The sequence below is a fragment of the Diplodia seriata genome (assembly GCF_021436955.1).
Source record: "Diplodia seriata strain FDS-637 chromosome Unknown scaffold_1, whole genome shotgun sequence".
NCBI lineage: Eukaryota > Fungi > Ascomycota > Dothideomycetes > Botryosphaeriales > Botryosphaeriaceae > Diplodia > Diplodia seriata.
Genome location: NW_027117308.1, coordinates 3,341,066 through 3,363,079, shown reverse-complemented (window position 1 = coordinate 3,363,079; position 22,014 = coordinate 3,341,066). Strand labels below are relative to the sequence as shown.

Here is a 22,014-nt window from a genome sequence, read left to right as displayed (position 1 = left end):
AAGCGAGGTTTTCAGCGAGGGCATTGCAATCACAATGAATGCTGGATGCTCGACCTATGTACGTAGGGAGCTGAATCCCATGTCTGGATGCATATGGAGACCCAGAATGAATTGTTTGGTGTCATGCCGGCAAGGCGATGCAGAATTGGACGAGGTGGGGTGTCAAGATCGCTTTTGCACTGACAGTGCGGTCGGGCAGGTACTGTGTTGTGACGCTTGCGCCGTGGAAGGAGGACATCACTACTTACCATGTACGCCGTGGGGCAGAGGAGCGCCGTGAGGCGGACGTGAGGGATCCGTTATCTACATGTTGTGTCGGCATGATGAGCGATGGGCGCAGGGCGCAGAGTCACTTGCTCGAAAAGTACGTTCGGAAACCCGGAGATTGGGTCGAAGCTGACGGGGGACAGGTTCAGGCGTGAGAGGCGTATGATGAAGGCGAACAGCGCTCGGTCGCACCTCGGGAGCCGTTAGAGCGCGCCTTCGCCTGGCACGTGACGTGGTGTCGGCGCAAGTTTGCTCTTCTTCGTTCGCGCGACCCCGGCCCTCTCCACAACACTTTTCGAGAAGACCGTAAGTAACGCAACCCGCCCTCGTCTCAATGCTGCATGCCTTGGGTACCTGTTCGCGCCGCCGCGCACATATCTGCCCTTCGTCGCCATAAAGCTAAGAGCACCACAGCTGACGGATTTCCATGACCTAGGCAATCATCAATCTAAGGCTGTTGCATGGTGTTGGCGGCGGCTGGCGGCGGCTGGTGGCTTGGTCGGGCCAGGACGGTTGCTGGATAGCACGACGGGGACTCTGTGCGTTGACTTCCAAGGCTGGGAGCAGAGCGCGGCAGTGGAGTGGAAGCAAAAAGAAACCACATGCGCATGGCGTTACCTCGGAAGCTTGCAGTAAAGCTACGCTTTCGCTTCGGGCGCTGTTACGGTGAAGTGTTTGCGACGCCCATTAACCCGCTTGACATCAGTGACGTAAGCAACCTGGAGTCGCCGCAACCACAAGCCACCGCGACGCCGACAACCCTCGTCACTTCCTTTCCGACCTTCCAGGCCTTTACTCTAAACATCCGCATACCCAAGCACCAGGAAACCGACACACCTTGACGCGCATGTCCACGATGAAGTCGAAGCGAAGCAGCCCACGAGCGCCAGAAGCTGAACTCTAAATGGAGCCGGACGACTTTCAGATCAAGCGTGTCATAGCCGCTCGCACGTCCTCCAACAGAAGGACTGGATACCTTTTGGAGCTCACCGACGATGCAGGCGGTGGCGCTGAGTGGCGGGACGAGGATAAAGTCGGCATCTTCTCAAGCACAACAAGGCGCAGGCATTGTGCTCCATGGCCGAGCAGGCGAAAAAGCAGGAAGCTAAGCGAAACCGTGAGAGAAGGGAAAGGAAACGGGGAATAAAGAAAGCAATTCCGCAGAGTGACGGCCCACACGGTATGATCCCGCAGCTCTCAAACTTCCAAAGTCGCAATTCTGACTGTTGTGGTTTCCGGAGATCCACGATGAGATAAGCGCCATGTCGGCGAGAGGTCAGCAGAGCAGTGAGTAAGCCTCATGAAATATGACCGAAGATTGCATTCTAGGGTCGGAAATGGCTTTAGAATGGCCAGTCTTGCCCATGATAGTGTTTGCTTGTCACAATCGTGAAGTGTTTGTAGCAGGCGAGCCGCCAAAGATCCGTGACATGACACCGCTATTACACCAACCGTTGAGGTAAATCAAGCTACAGAACACTTAGAGCCTCTGAGTCTATTGCAGTCTTTGAGCCTACCGAAGAGAATGCACTCATTTTGAATGGGTGGGTAGTTGGATCCAATATCCGGGTGTAAATGCGGGTCTCGATCCAGATATTGGATTCATCTACCTACATCAATGAATATTACCATGTAACCCGTAGTGGCGCCGGCACACGACGTGTCCGTGCGTCACTTTTTCGGTACGGCACGTCGTTCACCCTCCTTCCTCCATACAACTACAACTTCCGGCTGCCTCCAACCTCCACCCCACCTTGCCCGAGCAAGCACCGCCATCATGTCGAGCTCACCGGGCTCTCCGAGGACAGACTCTCCAAGATCTTCGCGCGATATGGGGACCAGCTCTGCTCTCGGATCTGACGAATATGAGATCGAGCAGATTCTTAATCGTCGTCGATCTACAACGGATCCTAGCACCTACGACTACCTCATTGGCTGGAAGTACTACAGCTCTCAGTACAACAGTTGGGAAAACGAGAGATCTATGGAAGCTCCTGCTCTTATTGATGCTTACGATGCCGCCCATCCGAGAACGCCTACCGGCTCGCCCTCGTCCGGAGTTTCGAATGCGATCCGCGACTCAGGAAAGACTAAAAATTCCCCGACTGTCGATGCGCGCAAGGCTGCTTCGATGTCTCCCGGCATGATTCCCTTGTCACTACGTCCATCTCCTGCAAACACACCCCCATCTGATACCGAGCCTTTAATGGAGGTACCTGATGCTTGGATTGAACGTATCATCGACATACGCAAGTTACCCAGCGGTAGGGTTCGATACCTGATTCAGTTTACCAATGATATGGATGGGGAATGTGAGTGGAGGGACGAATCTGACTTTGGAGCCTATCTGCGGATGCTATTCTTTCGTGGCCAGTATGATCAGCAGAACCACTTCAACCCAGTCACTATCAAGGACCCTGTGGCAGCTCAGGAGGAGAAGGAGAAAGAGAAGAAAGAAAGAAAGACCACTCAGCAGTAAGGTATGAGTGGCTCGGGACGAGAAGAGTGAGGGGCTCCCAGATTAGGATAAGGATAGTCGAGACCTCCAGGCCCAAGCCGCTTAGCTAATATCCCAATTCCAGCCCCAGCAGCCCCTGCGAACGATCGTCCCCTCTATCACCAACACGATACTCCATAACAATATGCAAGATAATAACGTGTTAACGGAGGTATAGAGCTGCAAGTGCTTGGATGCCAAGCTAAAAGGTGTAAGAGATATGGCTTATGCTTAGGGCGGCGCGGAGGGGCTCGAGCCGGTACGGGCGGGCTGCATCATGCATGCAGCCTACCCCACGCCCTTAAATCCCAATATGTACAAACGGCGCCCAAGCCAACACATCCTCGGCCTTCCTCCTTCTCCTCCCCAGCCTCTGCGCCCTCAGCTCCGCCACCGCCCCATGTAACGCCCGCGCCACCCTCCCTTCCTCCATCTCCCCTAACCCCCCTCCCCCCGCCAACAGCCGTCGGTAAAACGCGCCAGCCAGCTCCATCGCTGCGCCGTCGTCCGCCTCCCACAGCGTCGCCACGACCGCCGGGAAGCCCATCAGCTGGAACACGCTGCCCAGGTGGATTCCCTCGTCGATCAGGCCTTTGGAGTATTGCTGCGCGGTGCAGCATGCGGAAAGATACGCCAACTGGGCATGTTGATGCGTCTCGTCGAAGAGCTGGTCGACCGTCATGCGGCCATCTGGGGTAGTGGGGTCGCCGCGTAGAACCAGTGATGTCTGCGAGGGGTTGTCGAAGCTCGGGTCGCCGTGGCAGGCGAGGTGGACGATGGCGCTGTGGCGCATGGCGTCGATGACGGAGGGGACGGTGGGGGAGTCGAGGACGGTGCAGGCGAGATTGGCGCGCGAGGCGGCATTCGTGATTACGGACATTTCTGGGGTGGTGTTGAGGTCTGCCCAGCCTTTTTCTGTCGTGTGGGGGGTGTGCACGGCGAGGATTCTGTCGGGAACGCTCCGGTTCGGACGGTCTACTCTCTTCCTGGAGTATGCGAGCGCTTTCATTGTGTGAACGTACGAGGATACGCAGCGGCTGGCTGTGTTCTCTGTAGTTTCGTCCCATCCGGAGCCAGCAGCGTGTAGGGGCATCAACCCCATCAGCCCGCTGGTTACCCACCAGAGTCTGGGAAGATCGCTTGTGGAGGTGCCTGTGAGCCCCAGATGATCCATGACTGGCTTGACGGCTACCTCCCAGAGCCAGACGAGGATCTTGGCCAGATGCTTATTCGAAGTGCTTCTTTCGACCAGTGTGCATTTGGTAAGTCGAGATCTTCCAATAATCTTTTGGACATTCTCCTCCAGGTCGTTCTCGTGCAAATTTGGTAGAGGAATGACAACGATGCTTTGCGAAGTGACTATGAATGCATCAGACCTGAAGCTAGTGACATTGAAGTTGACAAGCGGGCCTTTAAGTGCCAGTTCCTTCAGATCGTCTCCTGAAGCTGGGAGTTGGAATCTTGACAGACCGGGTAGCTCGCGGATCTGGCCCTCGAGGCTTGTCAGACGCTCCGTGAGTTCCTGTCGATGGCGGACCACGTCGCCTCTGTATGACTGAGAGATGGCCATTTGTGTGAGTTGGTCTCTGATCTCTTCGTACTGCGATGAGATCTCCGGGTTGATAGAATGAAGGTCTGAAAGGTCCGCACGGTTGCCGATGAAGAACCCGGATATGATTCCCCGCCCCATCTCCAGGAGTGTCAAGGCTTCCTCGGGTTCATTCCCTGAGTTCAATGACGCCACTGCTCCGTAGGTGGAAAGGTTCGATAGACCAGACAATCTGTGCTGCATATCTTGGCGCACCATGGAGCGTAGGCTAACATGGGACAATAGCGCTATTGTCATTGTGCTCAGTTCGTTCGCTTCTGTCCACCGTCTTCCGAACATCATCAACGTTGCGGCAGATCGTGCCGCGCCCAGCCTCTCCATCGGTGTAGCACTTTCTGAGATCGAAGCCTCTTTAAAGGTCTCGATAGATCGGTCGAGTAAAGCCCGTTGCTTCTCAACATTGCTACTGTGCGCGACAAATTTGAGTTGTCTCTCGCTCAGTCTATATGCGTAACTCGACCAATCAGTATGTGTTTTAGGTACGCAATCCAAGGCAACCTGGCTCCAGGCTATCGCCTCCTCTAACTTTGTTATATCGCGTTCCGACTCGGCCGTGCGCAGATAATCACTGTCAAGCCGACTCGCCAAGCTACTAGCGAATTTAGCATATCTCTGCCACTCCGACTTGGGAGTCACCTCAATAGCTTTCCGAGCAAGCACGAGAGACTCCGACAAATCATTATCAACACGAGTCCTCCGATATCGTGTTGACAAAAAACTGCTGAGGTTGCAGAGATACATCCCACGATCGGGCAAGCTCCATGATGCGGTCGCCCCCGCCTCTCTAGCGCAGTCAATGGCTTCGTTGAGGTCCTCAAGCCGTCCAAATCGATGGTAAAGAGAGGTCAGGGATACTCCAAGCTCGTTCAATGACTTGGCACGCTGAGAGTTTCTGTCAGAGGCCCATGAAGCACTGTATCGAGCTTTGGCAACAGCCTCCTCTATGTCTGCTGCAGCACCCGATACCTCATACCGGACTTGCAATGCGAAGGCTATGTTGGCCGCTATCAATCCGCTATAACAGTTTCGGGGATCCGGCAAGTTAAGAGCCGTGCGATAGGTCTCTATAGCTTCATCGAGAACTGTCCCATATCAGTTTAACAATCTCCCATAGTTGGGTCAGTACTTACTGGATCGTTTCCCGCTGTAGTCGAAGAGCTCTTTGAGGGCCGTTCCCAGACATTGGTAGCAGTTTGGTCGTTCTAGATGATCGGGAGATGCCTCTGCCACAGCCTGTCTACCATAATCGATTCCGAGGTACAAAAGCTGGACGTCTCGCCCCCGTCTATATGCCTCCGTGTTGCAGTTTGAGAGCTGAATGAATATGCCAGGCCGACCGTCGCTTCCAGCCGGGCACATCTCCAGCGCAGATTGCAGCATTTCGATTGACTCATCCAATGCCGATAGGGGTAACGCTCCGGCATGGTAGCTCGTTACCAGCACATTGGCACAGTAATAAAAAAGCTGGCATCGATGAGTGTTCACATCCGGCGCGGACTTGCAGGCAGCCTTAGCAAGCTCAAGCGCTTCCTGTAAATCCGCGATGTTTCCAGTGTCCTCAAAGCGCTGCGAAAGGCTTCTTTCAACGGCATGCATGTCCCACCATCGATATGCTTCATCTCTTTTTATCGACTCTTCCAGCGCTTTCCGTCTAGCCAATACTATCGCATCAAGAGTTTCGGGCTCTCTGAAGCTGAGAAAGACAGCTTGAAGCCGTTTGTGAATGGTGCGCAAATATTTGAGGTGATGGGTAGGATCGAGCTCAGAAAGCTCTGCAGCTTTGTAGGCAAGCCGCACAGCTTCGTCCAGGTCTTCCCTGTTACTGGAGTACTTGAACCGATTTTCGAGAACTTCAGACAGCAGATAACAAACGTGCGGTCTCTTGCAATGAGCGTCAGGCGCCTCTTCCAGATATGCATTGAATAGACCAACTGATCGATCAAGATCCACCGGGACACCGTCGCGAACATAGCCTCGCTTAGAGATATAGCTAGCAAGCTTCCAAGTCATTGTCAAAGACTCCTCAGAGCCCTTTGGAGCATGACAAACCACTTCTTCGGCATTTTCGATGCCGGACTCCAAGGTGTTTCGGTTTTTGTGTTTGTCGAATTCTTCAAAAAGGTCTTGCGCTCTTTTGAAATGAAGATCAATATCGAACTGCGTTTCCGAACTTGAAGATCTTGCCATGCTGGTGAGTGCAGTAGTAGAGAGCCGATGGGTAGCTTGCCGTGGTCTTCCGCATAGGGGAGTTGAAGTTGAAGGATGCTCCCACAACCCCGCTCCAGCTTTGCGGAGTTGACAAGCGGCGGCTCAGCCTCTGGGGCCAAAAGCCAGGCAGCCGTGGTTACACAAATACGCCACCCAAGTACTTGGCAATAAATCCGCGCTCCAAAACAAGTTATCTAGAGTGCATTATAATACCCGCAGTATTTCCAAGTATCGTTCCGCCCAAAATCTGGCCATACCATGGCTCCTCCCTACCTCGTTCTCCCACAGCTACTCCCGGTGCATGCTGTCCCGGTCGGCAGCCTAGTATGCTCGCTCTTGGAACCCCACGTCGACATTTTCAAAGGACAACGCGACATCGACGTCGCTGCCGGCTTCCAGACGACGGCCGTCGACCTCTCCGGCTACATACAAAAGTCACGAGACACACGCTTCTATGCAGCACTCACACAGCTGCTCAATATCCACCTGCAGCCCGGCTCCGCTGGAGGCACGCATCTCGCAAGCAAGGCCGTTAAACGCTACGAGCTGACCTCCCACCGCGAGGCATTTGCCGAACTTTGTGCCACTGAGAAGGCCAGAGCATGGCTGGAAGAGAGCGTCAAAGCGGGAGAAAAATGTTATCTGGTCGTCGGCGTCACGACCGTTCTTGACGCAAGAGTCTCGCAAGCTCATACCAACAGGGTTTCCACTGGGGTGGGCTTGACGGCTCCGGTCAGCACAGTCATGACTGGTGGAATCGATGCATTCGGCGTCATGGACCCAGGGGTTGGTGTTGAGAAAAGCCGGAGCACTGAAGAAGGCGTGACGTTTAAGGCGCCGGGTGAGATGATCTGGGCGATTGCGTACCGGAAGATCAGGTTTCGCTCGTTCAGAAAGAATGTCGATACGGCGTTTCTGGACAAGACTATCCATTGGAGGCCTATCATGAACCAGCGGGCGAGGGACTCTGCGGATGAAGAGGAGCTAGAAGTGGAGCTGCACGACATTGATATGAAGGAGGAGGACGAGCTGGAGGAATTTGTTGTAGATGCGGACGACAGTACTTTCGTTGTACCACAAGTAAGGGATGACGCGGATAAATCTAAACATAAGTATACGTAGTATGCTTGCTATCAGCAGGGAAGTGGTTTCGTAAAGCAAGTACACATTATCTTTTTTAGAGGAGTTCGTGCTGAAATGGAGCTATCGTCTAGACGTAGGGGCAGATACAATAACCAGACATTCTTGTCTAAATCCTACGCTTAATTTCATCGGCATTAACACTCTCGTGAATAATATGCGACACTTCCTCGCCGGACCTACAGTAGGCTCAGATGCGTAAGGGCACCCGACCTGCGGATATACCGTGGTTCTGATCGAGAAGGCACGCGTAATCTACCTACTCTCTCCCTCCTCCACCGCTAAAATCCTCGCCTGCTTACCATGGCCTAGAAGCTCCGCGACCTCCCTCGGCGTGCGGCCACTCGTATCCTTCTGACCACGATCCGCGCCCCTCTCCACCAGGTACCTTGCAACCGCCGGATCCGGATTCCTCGCCGCATAATGCAACGGGCGACCAATTCCCCTCTCCACATCCGTAGCACACGCCCAATCCGGATCCAGCCCCGGGGCATCCACATCCGCCCCCGCCACCTCCACCAGCCACCGCACCCACTCCACCCCGCGCTTCTCCGCCGCCACATGCAGCGCCTTGGACAGATCCACGTCCGCCCCGCGCTCCACCAGCATCCGCGCCACCCGGGACGGCCCTGCTCCCGCACCCGCCGGATCGTCCGGCCTGGTTATCTGCATGGCCAGTCGCAGCGCGTACCCGCAGTGGTCAATGCCTCCCGGCGGCCCGTTGGGATCGGCGCCCCGTTCCAGCAACCAGGCGATAAAGTCCACATCCGCGCGCGTAAGTATTGCTTGCGTTAGCGCGCAGCCCATGTACCCGCCGAGGTAGTCGTTGATGTCCCAGCCGTTGTCGAGTAGGACTTGCAGCAGCGTGGTCGACCGCTTGTGTACGATTTCCTTGCGCGGAATGTAGTCGGTCGATGTGCCGGTCGCAAGAAGGTGTTGGAGGAGGTCCGCCCGGTCGTGCTTGACGGCCATGTCGGCCATCTGGCTGGCGTGTGGGGGGTTGGGGCAGGCGGCGAGCGTGGAGAGGATGGCGGGAAGGGGTGAGGTAGCGCAGGCCTGGAGGACTTGGGCTGGTGTTGTTGGAGGGGGTGGGGACGGCATTGTTGTGCGGGTTGATGGATTTCTTGTGTTGGTGCTGCGATGGTGGTGAAACGGATGACGGCTGGGTCAAATAGATGAGTGTGCGGATTGTTTGGCCTGGATGATGCTCAACGTCACTCAATGATGGGCAATGCGGCTGTGCATGTGGTGGGGCGTGAGAGATGTTTTTAACGAGTCGCCTGATTGATTGCAGCCCCCAACTCGAGAAGATCCAGCAAATCTGGCCTATTGAGATTCGGAAGGAAAAAGGAACCTGTGCATGGCACGGTGAGGCGCCAAAGTGCGACGATGCCAGCTGTCCAGATGGAACTAAGAAGAAAGCTGAGAGCAGGTATGGCTCTGATACGAATGTTTGCACCTCGGGGAAGAAGGTCTATTGCTGCAAAGATTAGATGAGTCCATAGACGAGTCGATACAGCCTCGCTGTTATGGTCGTTCGCATGTCATGTATATACCCTATGGCTTCGGTATATGGAACGAATGATCAGTGCATCCTTTCTTTACCTCGTCTAGATGTTGAAGTTCCCCTTCCCTTCTATGGAAGCGAAATTCAGCCAGAGACTCTCACACAAGTTGACGACGCGCTGGTGACAAGCGTGATTCCCGCTGCTGAACAATGCCAATACTCAGATCCGAACGCAGCACCGAATCCGTGGTTGCGGTTGCATCCCGGCAAGCATCAGCCATTCCCGGCAGCACTCTAACCAGCAGCAGCACGGAGCCGAAGATAGCACTGCACCGGCTCCCTCGCAAACTTCTGGACGGCGGCATAGCCACTCAACTCCTCCGGCGTCTTCAGCAGATGGAAATGCCAAACAATCATGGCGAACTGGATCCGCAGCGTAGCGAGGGCCAACTTCCGTCCGAAGCAGCCGCGGGGCCCGAGACCAAACGGCAACGACGGACCCGCCATGGAATCGAACGATTCGTCGCCGGTGTGCGGTTCAACCGGGAGCCAGCGCTCGGGGCGGAAGGCGGCGATGTCGGCGTCGTCCCAGGAGCCGGAGAGAGTCTTGCCGCCGGACTGGCGCGCACCAGGGCTGCGGGCAGCGTCGTCGACGGGCATGGCGGGCTCCAGGTAGCCGGCGCCGTTGGCCATGAGGAAGAGGTTGGTGCCTTTGGGGATATGGCAGCCGAGGACGGTCGTGTCCTGCAGCGCCTCGCGGGCGACGAAGGCGATGGTGTTGGCGTGGCGGAGGACTTCTTCGACAACTGCGTCGAGGTACGAGACGTGGGTTTTGACGAGCTCTTCGTACGACGGCGCCCGCTTTTCTTGCACGGCCACCGGAATGGCGGCGCGGAGTTCGGCACGCAATCGGTCCTGGACGGCTGGGTTGTCGGTCAGGAACTTGACTCCCCAGGCCACCGTCGTAGCTGATGTGTCGTGGCCAGCCATCAGGAAGCCGAAGAACTCGTCGGCGATGGCGCGTTTGTGATACGCCGGCGGCCGGTTCTGTTTGGTCGCTACTTCGCGTTCTCTCAGTAGCACTGAGTGTAGTGCGGTGTGGGCCTGTACTTCACCGCGCTCGAAGCATTGGACGGCCTCGTCGACTTTGTCGCTGATGAACTTGTCCTTGATGGCGATGGCCTCGCGCATGTAGGGAAATTTGCGGAGCACCCACGAGGTGAGCCGGGGCGATGGCGACAGCTGTCCCGCCTGGAGCGAGTCTGAGAGTGTGATGATGGCCCTGAAGACCTCGGGGATCTGACCATCGGGGAACTCGACCGGCGTGTCGATATCGTCAGGGATCTCTGGGGTACAGCGAATAACGGCTTCGAGGCGTTGGGTGGTGATGCTGTCGGCCTCGGCCAGCCCGAACGACGACGCGAAAATCGAGTCCAGCGCTCCGTAGGTGATGTCGTGATGAACTGAAATGGGCCGGCCCTGGGCTGCGTCGCACTTGACTTGCCACATCTTCATGAGAGTGCAGACGGACGCGTACACGTCGGGCGCGCTGACCTGGCTGATGAAGGAGGGCGCCATCAGGTGGTTGATGAGGTTGCGGTTGTCCTTGAACCTGCTGTCGTTGGACTTCATCCAGGAATGCTGTTCGGGTTGGATGCCGTCAATGACTTCACCGAAGAAGCTGCTCCGGTCAAACTCTTTTGTGCGCCGCAGGAGGATGTCCTGGTTCTCGAAAGGATCCGTGACCACCACCCATGGACGCGACATGGGTCGGATAAAGAGCTGCACAATAGGACTCCGGTGTCTGGTAGTCTGCGAGCTGAGCCAGCAATGTTGTCATGTTGGGTCAACTCAGTCTCTACCGCCCTCCAATGTTGAGCGATGGAACTCACAAAAATGCGCTTTGTACGCCTGACGTAGCCCATCATCTCGGGAACATCACCTAGCAACTTGGATGCTGCCTCTTTGTTGTACGGGATGCCTGGTAGCGGTTTTGGGAGGGCGGCGCGATACATGAGATACAAGACCAGCAGAAGACCGCCGGCAATTGACGCCGCCCCAGCTGAAGGAATTACGGCATCCATTGTGCATACACTTCTGTCTTGAGGACGCGATGAGAATGAGGTGGGATGGAGCCGCCAAGCGTATTGGTTCGGATTTCTCGACTTTGCGCAATCGATGGTTATCGCATTAGAAAACAAAGATATCAGCTGTAGAAAAGTGTGGCAGCACAGCGGTTTTTTATACCAGTACGCGAACAACGTGGCAGTAAGAGCGTTGCAGGCGTACACTAGTGCTTACTTTTTGCATTTACGATGTACGCGGGTGTAATGAACCGGCGATAATATAGCCGGATCCTGTATCACAACCTTATCCTCCACTTCGAAATTGGGGGCGGTAATGATTGGGGTCGGTAGACAAGGAAGCAAAATGGCTAAGCTGTAAGAAGGCAGTGCAACATACACCCTGCGAGCGCCTTCGCCGTAGTTGGCTTGCTATTTTGTTCAACGCGACGGCCGAACTCTACACTATTCGCAGAAGTTTGCGTGTCTGATCTACTCGATGTATCCCACCATTGAAAACTGTTTCTCTCCTCTCACTCATTCGCCGCAGCATTGTAGACTCCACCATCCGTGTTCTTTAGCTCATCCATCTCATACACCCGCTCGGGTAGATCAACGTCTCTCGGTGCGGTAATGATACCAAACTCATGGATTCCATCAAAGCCACGGCCCCAGTCGCTGCGGCCAAAGAAGCCCACAATGTGTTCGTCCGGCCCGGGCTCCAAGACACCGACCCCATCGCTGCAGTCCTCATTGCCGTCGCTGTTAAGCTCCCCGCGAACTGTGCCGTCGGCGAGCGTGGTACGGATGCCAACAAGCTCGTTGCGGGCGGCGTGGACCTCGATCTTAGCGATGGGGTTGTTCGGGGAGAGGGCGATCTCTTCAGAGGCGTGACCGCCGAAGTGGTGCTCCCAACCACCGTTGCTGAAACGCGGGCCCAAGTGCGTCTTGTGGCCATCGGCGTAGTGGAGCACGCCGCCGTCGAGAATAATGCCCACGCGCATGTCGAAGGCGCTGGCATGGGTCCCTGGCGTGGAAGTGTCAACATCTGAAAGAAACATGACCACAGCAGGAGCACTTACGCTTTCCATTAGCATTGCGATCCGTCAGCAACGCCGCCCATTGCCAGTAGTCGTATCCTTCCTCGCCCTCGTGCTCCTCGATCTCGCCAGACCTGATGGACCGCTTCTGGAGCACAATGTCCGAGCCCGGGATACGGATGAATGACAGCTGCGAGAACAACTTCCAGACATCCCCGACGACCTTCTCTTTGCCGTTGCTGGCAACGACGGACAGTTTGAGAGGCGTGCCGTCACGACCAAACCTACGCTCCAGCTCATCAACCGTGTACTCCTTCTTCTCCACAGGCCACGCCAACTGCGGCCTTTCTTCCGCCACCCCGTTGAACGACACCCGCGACAACCCACTGAGGGCACTGAGGACCAGATGCAGCTCTCCGCTACCATCCCCATTCCCCTTCTGCTCGACCGTCACCGCAGGAACCGCTCGAGCAGCCTTCCTATCAAGCCTCTCATCGCCGGATACGCGGAAATGTGGCAACCAGGAGAACGCCAGCGCGTCCTTCACATCCCAAACAGCGTTGTTGCTCTCCCACCCCTGCTCCCCGCAAACCTGCACCGCCTCGGCCTCCCGATGCAGGCCCCTCGCCGTGGCCGGGACAAAATGCTTCACCCAGTCCCTCGCATACCCCCTCGCCATGATGCCGGTGGTGTGCTGGCATCCCAGGGCGTGGCCCACCTCGTGCAGCATCGCGCCCTGCCCGACGGCACACGCCTCCCACGCGGTGCCGCACTCGCCGTTGTCGTTGGCGACGCGGAACGTGTCGGTCAGCGTGGCGTCGGTGAGGCAGTGCGGCAGCTCCTCGACGAAGCGGGGCCAGGCCCAGCACGTGTGCGAGCCGAAGATTCCGAGCGAGATGCCGGTGCGGGGGTCGGGCAGCGGGTTGCCCAGGGCGGCGTGGGCGAGGATCAGGTCCTGGCTGGGCGAGTAGTGCGAGTCGAGGATGAGGCCGGCAACGACGAGCGGGGCGCGGCTGGCGCTGCGGGTGAAGGGCGCGCCGTGGGCGGCCAGGGCGGCGGTGAAGTGCTTGTGCAGCTCCTGCTTGCGGCGGTCGGGCGCGGCGGCGTTCTGCTGCGCGATGGCGGCGTCGCGCAGCTCCGCCGTCGTCTTGTCGCTGGCGACGATGTGCACTTTGGCCGTGGCCCGGAACGGCGTTGTGTCCTCGTCTTCGTCGCTTGCGGAGGAGAGGAAGGCCGAGGAGACGGTGTCGGCGCCCCATTCTTCCTCCAGCCGGAACGAGCGCCGGCCGAGGCCTTTGCTGCGGAGGTCCTCTGCTGTCATGGCTTGCCACATGTACGCGGCCATGCGTAGCTTGGCGACGGCGGCGTCGAGGGAGCTGTGGGCGGTGGAGATACCGCCGGCTTTGCTGGCCGGGCAGTCCATCAGCAGCGGCGAGTCCTTGGCCACCACAATGGCAAGGTGGAGGGGTGGGACCTGGATCTGCGGAATGTAGGCGAACATCCGCGTCAAGGAGGTAATGGTCTCATTGGTGTGGTTGCTCCGCATGGCGATGCAGATGGTGTTGTCGCCGGGAGTCAGCAGAACCAGGGCTTTGAACACGCAGCCGTCGGCGCTGTGGGACAACGGCCAGCTCTGCGCGGGGAAGATGTCATGGCCGTCGCAGGACTCTCTGGTTGTAATGAAGATGTGTGAATCTCGAAGCGCGTGAGGTGGGGGTGGGCTGATGTGGCCGTGGAGAAGGAGGGCGCGTTGGTGGACGAGAGTCGAATCGGAGGGAGAGAAATTGGTGAGGGTGATCTTGAGGAGACTCGTCTCGGAGGGTTTGGAATTGGCGGCGGTGATCTTGTAGGGACCCTGCGGCTCCTTGGTGCGTGCCATTGCTACGTAGGGGCGTCTGAATTGTGTAAGTCCAGCACCTGTTTGAAGCAGGGCAATGACTGACGGATTGTTTCTGTGCTCGCTGAAGACCTTAGATGAAGGAAGCTGAAGTGGGTGCTGCTGGTCTCAGCGCATCTTCGACGCGTCCTCGACGCACCTTTTGTACGCGCGTGGTAACGTGATGGCGTTCATCTTGATTGTCGAAGCGTGACGCCGAGGCGCGGTGTTGCCTGAATTGTGGCGTTCCTTTCCAGGCAGCACTTGCTAGCGTTACCATTTCGGGGTAGCGTTACCATTTCGGGGTAGCGCTGCCTGATTCTGTGGAACCATCACTCATCACCTCCTGGATGACGGATTACATGGCGTAACTATGCCTTAGCTCGTTCTTGAAGATAAAAAAAAAACAATACGTAGGTAGTTGAAGCCATTGTCCGGACGTGTACATAGAATTTTTAATTCGAGATTCTCGTCCGGACGATAGCTTCAACTACCCATGACATGAGCAAAAAACAGATCCACGCTAGCCATCGGCTGCGCAAAGGAGCTGTAGGAAGTGCACGGGATGTACCTGCTGCGAAGAAGCAATGAATGAATGTTGATTGATAGTTCTATATACGAGATGGAGCCTGTTTTATACAGCGCAGGAAACAGGCGGTAGAAACGAGTGGGTATAACGAGTAAGGAAAACGAGTGACAGGCAACATGTAGTGCGTATCAGCGGCTTAGGCAGCGGGGCAGATCCTGAACTCGTTGTCGGACCGGCCACGGTGGGTCATGGTAAAGCTGGGTTATTGTTAGTGGTTGCATTCAAATATAGACAGTCGTAGAGTCACATACCAGTAGGACCATCCCTTCCCATCGAACGCAAGAACAACACGGTCAGTTTTGTTGTCTTTACCCAGTGGGAACTCGGCCAGTTTCTTGCCCTTGCACTCAGCAGGGAGCGAGATGTTGTTGCCGCCGTAGTAATGGGGGTAACCATCTTTTTGTACGCAAAGCACGTTAGATGAGTAGAACCATTAAAGTTTCGCCGTGTGCGGTACTTACTGGGACCTCCCGTCTTAATTTTACCGTCTCCCCCGAGCCACTTCTTAGCGGCATTCGTAGCACTCTTAACTGCGTTCGCGTCGAAAGTCTGGCTACCCGCGTTGGGGCCTGTATTCGTTAGTAAGAGACTTGAGGGATGTATAAGCAGCAGAGGAATTGGTCTTACCTTCACACTTGACTGCCGTCGCAGGAGCGCGCTTGTCAATCTCCACGTAAACGGCATCCGTAGTGTTACGCTTGGCGCCGCTGAGATGCCCACTCGGCGCGTACACAGCATCTGTAGATGATGGCGCATGCTCGACATCCGTCGTAGATGGCGCGCGCTCGACATTCGTAGGCAGGGCGATGCCAACGCTGGCGACCATAAGCGCAAGAAGAGCCTGGGTGAAGTGCATCTTGTCTGGATTTGAAGTCGTGGAAGAAAGGTATTCGACGAGAGAAGTGTTTGATTGATTGGAGAGGAGTGTTTGGATGATTGAAGAGGAGTGTTTGGTTGATTGGAAAGAGTTGTTTGACTGATGCGGAGAGAGGATAACCTCAACGGCGTTTTATAATCTGCTTTGGGGATTCCCATCTATACTGCAGCCCCCAACTCATTCTATCTTAGGAGACGAAGAGTTGTAGAGGATTATAATACGACCCACGCGGCTGTGGGAAACCGTCTCATCTGATTACGGTTGATGCACAAAGCTGACATTCCTGAAGCTCGTCAATCACTGTATGGAGGCGACCAACAACGGCGATCATGATGTTGCTGATGCCTTGTGCTTTTTTTGTGCGCAGGCAACAGAGATCATCATGTGGAAGGTACAACGGTGATCTGAGCGGGGCTGGCGCCCTTAGCTGTGATCTCAGCGTGGTCGATGCCCGCGGCTTTTTTTGGTAGCCCCCAACGGCGATCGTGGCGGTGATGCCGCGGGTCCGTGTGGATGGTGAGGAGGTGAAGTGTCGGTCGTAACGCTGAGCCGAAGAGGCAGTAAACCCCCTGGTCGATCGCTCTCTGGACTGCGCAACAGCCGCGAAGCCGCAGTCCACCGGTGCGATCGTATCGATGTCGGTAATAGTCGTAGAAATGAAGTGAGAATGTCTCGCCACCAATATCGCTGCTGCTGCTAGGTCGATCGCTAGGCTGGATGCCGCTGGGTAGTCCGTAGAATGCCGCTGGGTAGCCGAGAATCGTGACGCCGAATGCCAGAGGGTAGCCGAGCTCTAAACGATGATGCAGACAGCCCCCCGCGTTGGGCTCCAAATGATGCCGCGGGTCCGTGTGGATGGTGAGGAGGTGAAATGTCGGTCGTAACGCTAAGCCGAAGAGGCAGTAAACCCCCTGGTCGATCGCACCTGCCAACAGCGGGGCGGATGGCTGTGTTACCGAAGTGGGCTCATCACGGGTTACTGCGATCAGCTCCTACCTTATATCTTGTTGCTTCTGTTACCTGCCACCACCACCTCATCATCTCCGTCTTCTTTGACCGTCTTCTCTGAAAATGTCGCAAGACTGGGCCTCGAAATTCGAGCAGGAGGGCCACTTTGGCTTTGACGCCGAAGACTGCAAAACCATCCCCATCCTGCGAGACCTCGTCGCAGCCAAGGACACGCCAGCCACAACAGCCTCGCGCGTCGCCGCCTTCTACGATGTCCGCCTCAAAGCCGGCAACAACGATATGCCCTACACCTTCTGGGTGCTCGTGTGCGAAATCATCGCCGTGCACGGCGCCGACAAGGGCATCCGCGAGCGCGTCACCCAGCTCCTGCTCAGCCTGACGCAAATCGTCGTCCTCGACGCCGCCGGCAAGCCCATCGTCGTTCCGGAGCTCGACAACGCGTACTGGAGCGAGCTACCGGGCTACACGCTGGCCTTTCGCGACAGAATGAACTGTGAGTTGCTGTTATCCTTTACAGAAAGTAGCTAACCCAAACAGGCATCCCTCCCACCGACATCATGGCCGATGACGACGAGGAGTGGGAGGAGTGGCAGCGGCGCTTCACGAATGGCAACGTCTTCCAGGCCGAGTGGCTGGCCAACGTCGCCGCCGCAGGCCCGGAAAGAGAGCACGGCTCGGCGCGCAACTATGCCGTCTGGAACCTCAGCGGCGCGCTCGAACCCGGCATCGCCGACACGCCGCTCGGCTACCGTCGCACCGAGATGTGGATTCCGCAGGCGGCGCAGTGGATTCTCATTGCCGGCCCGTGCATCTGGCAGCTGTGCCGCGACAACTACCGTAACGACGGCTCGCAGGCCCAAGAGCGCGCCCAGGAGGATGGCGCCGTCAGCGGCTACACATTCATGGGCCCCGAGTGGTTCAGCGTGGAGCGCTGGCAGTGGTGGCGGACGCGCTTCACCTACATTGCGGGGCTGGCGCAGGTGACGGCCGAGGTCAGGGAGTGGGCGACGAAAGCAGCGGCGAGGATGGAGGAGATTGAGCATGGCGGTTCGTAGGCACGAGGGTATACGAGTTATGATCACTTGAATTAGAACAATAGACGTGGAGTATGTATTAGCGGCAGAACAAGTGCATGCAGATGGAGCGTGTTCGTTTCCTACTTGAACAGTTGTTCCAACTGCCTCACCTATCCAATCCACCATACCGGCCGGCACTTTCAATTCAAGCCAATGCCACAGCTAATGTCACCATCTACTCGGGGAGCCTTGTTACCCGACCAAGAAACACGCCCACCTCACCCAACGCCGCCTTCTTACACCCCAAAAAACTCGCCCTTCGTCACCCACGCCGCCTTCCCCATCAACCAAACCTCCTGCACCCCATCACCCCCTCGGTTCAACACAACCTCGACCCCGATGAAACTCTGCCTCCCAATCTCCGTCCCCTCCTCGAGCTCAAACCTTACCCTTGCCCCACCCCTCCCCCTCCCCCTCTGCAGCGCCAGCCACGCACACAGCGCGCTCGCGCCGCTCCCACACGCCGGATCCTCCAGGCCGATCGCCACCATGCGCACGCGGAGCCTAACGACGTCATCGCCCGCGCCCACGCCGTCGTCCAGCACGCGGTAGTACATAACACCAACAAAACCCGGCGCCCAGCCGTCGTCCAGCGACACTTCCGGACTCGGGCCGGCGCGGACGGCGGCGAAGACGTCGGGCGGGTGAGCGGTCAGGTCGCACAGGACGTAGGTGACGCCGTTGACGATGGAGACGGTGGGGAAGGTCGTCGTTTGTAGGTTTTCCGGGTCGCCGCGCTCGACGAGGGTGCGTAGGGCGGGGGGCTGGGTTGCGAGCAGCTGGTGCCACGACGTCGTCGGCGCGGCGCGGTGGTGCTCGTGCACGTCGTGCGGGATGGACGCGGACACGAGGCGCGTGGCGGGGTCGTGGCGTAGGGAGACGGGGCCGGCGCGGGTGTGCAGCACGAGCTCGTTTCGGGCGGCGTTCTCCTCAGTACCGGGGGAGGAGGCGAGGGGAGGCAGCCCTTTGAGCAGGGAGAAGAGGTAGTGGCCGGTGCCGATCACGGGGTGTCCGGCAAAGACCATTTCGGCCTCGGGCGTGTAGATGTCGATGGCCCATGACGACGACGGGTCCGACGACCGGCGGTGGAGGAAGACGGTCTCGGAGAAGTTGAACTCGCGCGCTATCTGCTGCTTTCGGGACTTGGAGATGAAGTCGGCGTCCGGGAGGGTGACGATGGCGAGTTGGTTGCCGCGGAATCTGGGCGGGTGGTTGTTAGTCGTATGGATGGTGTTTTGATGTTGTTCTCTACCTCTCTTCGGTGAAAACGTCGAGCGTGACTGGGTGTTGTCAGCTGGCTGGATCTGAAAGGGTGGGCATGGGATCTCGCACCGAAAGGGATGATGGAAGTAGCCATTTTAGTGATGTTGGGATTATTGCTCATTGATGCACACACGGGACCAGCACTTGCTCTTAAAAGATAATAGGTGACTCATCTTGTCATAGGGCGTCATCGGGTTAGCCGAGAGGCGGGGGAAGTGCAGACATACCCAACGCCAGAACACCGGAATACTTCATGACATAGGCAATGTGACACGCGTGGAATTCAACATGTTGTTTGTACCAAATACTAACACTACTTCAAAAGGAACCTTCACTGATACCCAAGTACGTTCTGGGGCTGATCAAGTCCCGCACTCGGCCAAAAAACCACCTCAAACGCTCAGAAGGTCACCAAGGCCAACGGAGCCGTAGCAGTTGGCGCGTTCGGCACTGCAGTAGGCCTGGTTGGGGTCTCCAGTCGAGCGGCAAGCATCATACTCCTTCTCGCAGCACTCCTGCGCCTGGGCATTGCAAGCCGCAATATTCGGGTCCCCGGAGCTCAAGCAAGTGTTTTTTTTGTCCGCACACGCGGCCGCCGTTCCCGTGGCACTAGCAGTGGGGGCGGGAGCAGTGCTGCTCGCCCCGGTCTGGCTGGCTGGCGCAGTGGTGGCGGATGAAGCAGTGGGCACCGACGCGGAGGACGAAGAAGAAGTGGAGAGCAGACTGCCGAGGCCGACGGACCCGAAGCAGTTGGCGCGCTCCGCGCTGCAGTACGCCTGGTTGGGAGAGCCCGTCGAGCGGCAGCTGTCGTAGGCCTTTTCGCAGCACTCGGCGGCCTGCGCGTTGCACGCCGCGAGGTTGGGGTCGCCCGAGCCAAGACACTTGTTCTTCGCGTCCGAGCAGGTGGCAGCGGCCGCCGCCGTCGTTGTCGAGGCGGGGGCACTGCTGCTGGTGGTGGACGGCTTGATGCTGATGCTGCTGGATGAGGCTGATGGCACGACAGCGCTGCTACTCGTGCCAGAAGGCTTGGGGCACGCGGGCGCGGCGCCGAAGCTGGACTTGTTGCCCGTCTGGCAGTTGCTCAGCTGGGCGTTGCAGAAGGCCAGGTTCGGGTCGCCGGAGCTGCGGCACGCGTTGTCGATGGCGGTGCAGTCGGTGCCGTAGGTGAAGCCGGATGCGACCGTGGCGTCGCAGAAGGCGCGCTGGGCGGAGCAGAACGAGATGACGGGGCTGCCCGTAGAGCGGCACGCGTTCTCCTGCTGCTGGCAGGCGTTGCAGCTTGCCGATGCCGAAGGCACGGCTTGGGTGCTGGATGCCGAAGCCTTGGTGGTGGCGCTTGAAGGCTGGCTGGGTTTGCTGCTTGCTGCAGATGAAGGCTTGATGGGCGAAGACGAAGCAGGCGCAGTGAACGAGACGGGAACGCCGAGACCGACGCTGACGGTGGTGGTGGCCATGGGAAGGGTGACGTAGACCGTGGTGGGCTTGCAAGTATCCACACCGGTGGCCGACACAGTTTCATGCTTCGAGCTGGGCTGGGCTGGTGGGGCACTTGACGGAGGGGCACTGGCCGGAGGCTTGGAGTTCGCAGTCGACACAGACGTGACGGTGGAAATGACGGTGGTGGGAACGTGAGACTCGGTCATCCAGGTCGAGTATAGCGTCTTCGTGCCATCGTGGCCCGTCGCAGTTGAGCAGGGAACGGTAGTCAAGACGGTGGTGACGACCGTCGTTGTGTAGTACGACGTGGTTGCAATCTTCGAAGTCCCTGCAGACGGAGTGGGTGTTTGGGAGCAGCCGCCCTTGCACGATGTAATGGTCATGGTGCTGGTCGTCAACTGGGTGGTGATGTAGGTCGAAGACTTGTCGTCGGTCATGGTCTTGGTGACAGGGCACGTCGTGACCGTAGTGTAGATGGTAACATCTGTTGTGGACGGCTTCGGCGGCTCCTTGGTAGGGAGGCTGGAACTGGCAGCAGAAATGGAGCTACCACTAGAAACAGAGCTGGCACTCGAGGAAGAACCAATGCTCTTGGAGCTCGGTGGAATAATTGTGTCAATTGTGACGGGAGTTGTCGGGTACGTGACGTAGAGGCTGGATGAACCTTGGGAGACGCTCGGAGTGATAATTCCAGAGCTTGTTGGGTGGGTTTCCACGCTGTAAGCCTGCGAAGAGACGATGCTGACGGCCGAAGACGAAGGAGGAGGCTGAATAGGGCTCAATGGAGGAGGGGTATTAACGATGACAGATGAAGGGGGAGTTGCGCATGCAACCCCGGCCAGGACCGCAACGAAGAAGAAGCGGCGCATTTTGATAGCGATCGGTGCGACAGAGAAGGTGGATTGCTGGTAGATTTCTAGTGAGCGAGTGTTTTGTTGAGTGTGGACTTGAGGCTGGTGCTCACGCTGGAATAAATAGTTGACTTGCTCTGGAATCAATAAATATGATGATGCCATTGATCTGGCAATTTCCTGGCTATTTCCAAATGTACGACAGCGTTGTGGGGCACTCGTAGCATATACGGGCGCCGTGGCGCTTCGTATGTGATGGCGGCTGGAGTTGTGGAGTTGAATGGTAATATTCTCCGCCGATGCTGCTTGTCGAGTCTAGCAAACCGTATCGAGGCCGCTAACCGTCATGTGAGCTTCAGCGACCCGTTCCTGGCTTTCAAGTCGAGTTCTCGGATACGTTCCTTCCGGAAGTCCGCTCGCACTACGTTGGATGGGTACCTCCATCGATGCCACCCGCAATACAATCTGTAAGAATATTTTTCTTGGATTCAGCAGTTGCCGTTCCGTCCATCGGACTCTACATATGTGCGACAAGCCTACATGGTAGTTCCACGAAACCGTACCTACATGAATACCGATCAATTTAATATTAGTCCCGCATCGGTAGAGATCTCTAGTGTTGGAGACCGTGGACAATGTACATTGGAATCCCATGTAGAGATCACTTTTACGCACTGTCCTTCGCCATCGGGCGGCGGAGTGCGATGCCGCGTCAAACTACCACAAGCTTCCACGGATACGGCGG

At 57.1% G+C, this 22,014-nt stretch overlaps 8 protein-coding genes across 8 annotated transcripts; 2 read left to right on the top strand and 6 right to left on the bottom strand.

Annotated features, from left to right (window-relative positions):
- Positions 1-3,065: 3,065 nt before the first annotated feature.
- On the bottom strand, positions 3,066-4,655 carry SLS55_000969 (uncharacterized protein; the record flags this gene model as incomplete). The annotated part of the gene is made up of 2 exons (XM_066772474.1): positions 3,066-4,545; positions 4,651-4,655. The coding sequence occupies 2 exons, from the start codon at positions 4,653-4,655 to the stop codon at positions 3,066-3,068; spliced, it is 1,485 nt and encodes a 494-aa protein (XP_066637753.1).
- Positions 4,656-6,839: 2,184 nt separating this feature from the next.
- Positions 6,840-7,703, top strand: SLS55_000968 (uncharacterized protein; the record flags this gene model as incomplete). Its single annotated transcript, XM_066772473.1, has 1 exon — positions 6,840-7,703. The coding sequence occupies one exon, from the start codon at positions 6,840-6,842 to the stop codon at positions 7,701-7,703; it is 864 nt and encodes a 287-aa protein (XP_066637752.1).
- Positions 7,704-7,976: 273 nt separating this feature from the next.
- Positions 7,977-8,702, bottom strand: SLS55_000967 (uncharacterized protein; the record flags this gene model as incomplete). Its single annotated transcript, XM_066772472.1, has 1 exon — positions 7,977-8,702. The coding sequence occupies one exon, from the start codon at positions 8,700-8,702 to the stop codon at positions 7,977-7,979; it is 726 nt and encodes a 241-aa protein (XP_066637751.1).
- Positions 8,703-9,522: 820 nt separating this feature from the next.
- On the bottom strand, positions 9,523-11,153 carry SLS55_000966 (uncharacterized protein; the record flags this gene model as incomplete). Its single annotated transcript, XM_066772471.1, has 2 exons — positions 9,523-11,040; positions 11,145-11,153. 2 exons carry the CDS (start codon positions 11,151-11,153, stop codon positions 9,523-9,525), a joined length of 1,527 nt encoding a protein of 508 aa, XP_066637750.1.
- Positions 11,154-11,824: 671 nt separating this feature from the next.
- On the bottom strand, positions 11,825-14,210 carry SLS55_000965 (uncharacterized protein; the record flags this gene model as incomplete). Its single annotated transcript, XM_066772470.1, has 2 exons — positions 11,825-12,318; positions 12,374-14,210. The coding sequence occupies 2 exons, from the start codon at positions 14,208-14,210 to the stop codon at positions 11,825-11,827; spliced, it is 2,331 nt and encodes a 776-aa protein (XP_066637749.1).
- A 722-nt stretch (positions 14,211-14,932) lies between these two features.
- On the bottom strand, positions 14,933-15,652 carry SLS55_000964 (uncharacterized protein; the record flags this gene model as incomplete). Its single annotated transcript, XM_066772469.1, has 4 exons — positions 14,933-14,993; positions 15,048-15,192; positions 15,258-15,365; positions 15,424-15,652. The coding sequence occupies 4 exons, from the start codon at positions 15,650-15,652 to the stop codon at positions 14,933-14,935; spliced, it is 543 nt and encodes a 180-aa protein (XP_066637748.1).
- A 1,092-nt stretch (positions 15,653-16,744) lies between these two features.
- Positions 16,745-17,697, top strand: SLS55_000963 (uncharacterized protein; the record flags this gene model as incomplete). Its single annotated transcript, XM_066772468.1, has 2 exons — positions 16,745-17,135; positions 17,180-17,697. 2 exons carry the CDS (start codon positions 16,745-16,747, stop codon positions 17,695-17,697), a joined length of 909 nt encoding a protein of 302 aa, XP_066637747.1.
- Positions 17,698-17,954: 257 nt separating this feature from the next.
- Positions 17,955-21,287, bottom strand: SLS55_000962 (uncharacterized protein; the record flags this gene model as incomplete). The annotated part of the gene is made up of 2 exons (XM_066772467.1): positions 17,955-18,918; positions 19,675-21,287. 2 exons carry the CDS (start codon positions 21,285-21,287, stop codon positions 17,955-17,957), a joined length of 2,577 nt encoding a protein of 858 aa, XP_066637746.1.
- Positions 21,288-22,014: the final 727 nt, after the last annotated feature.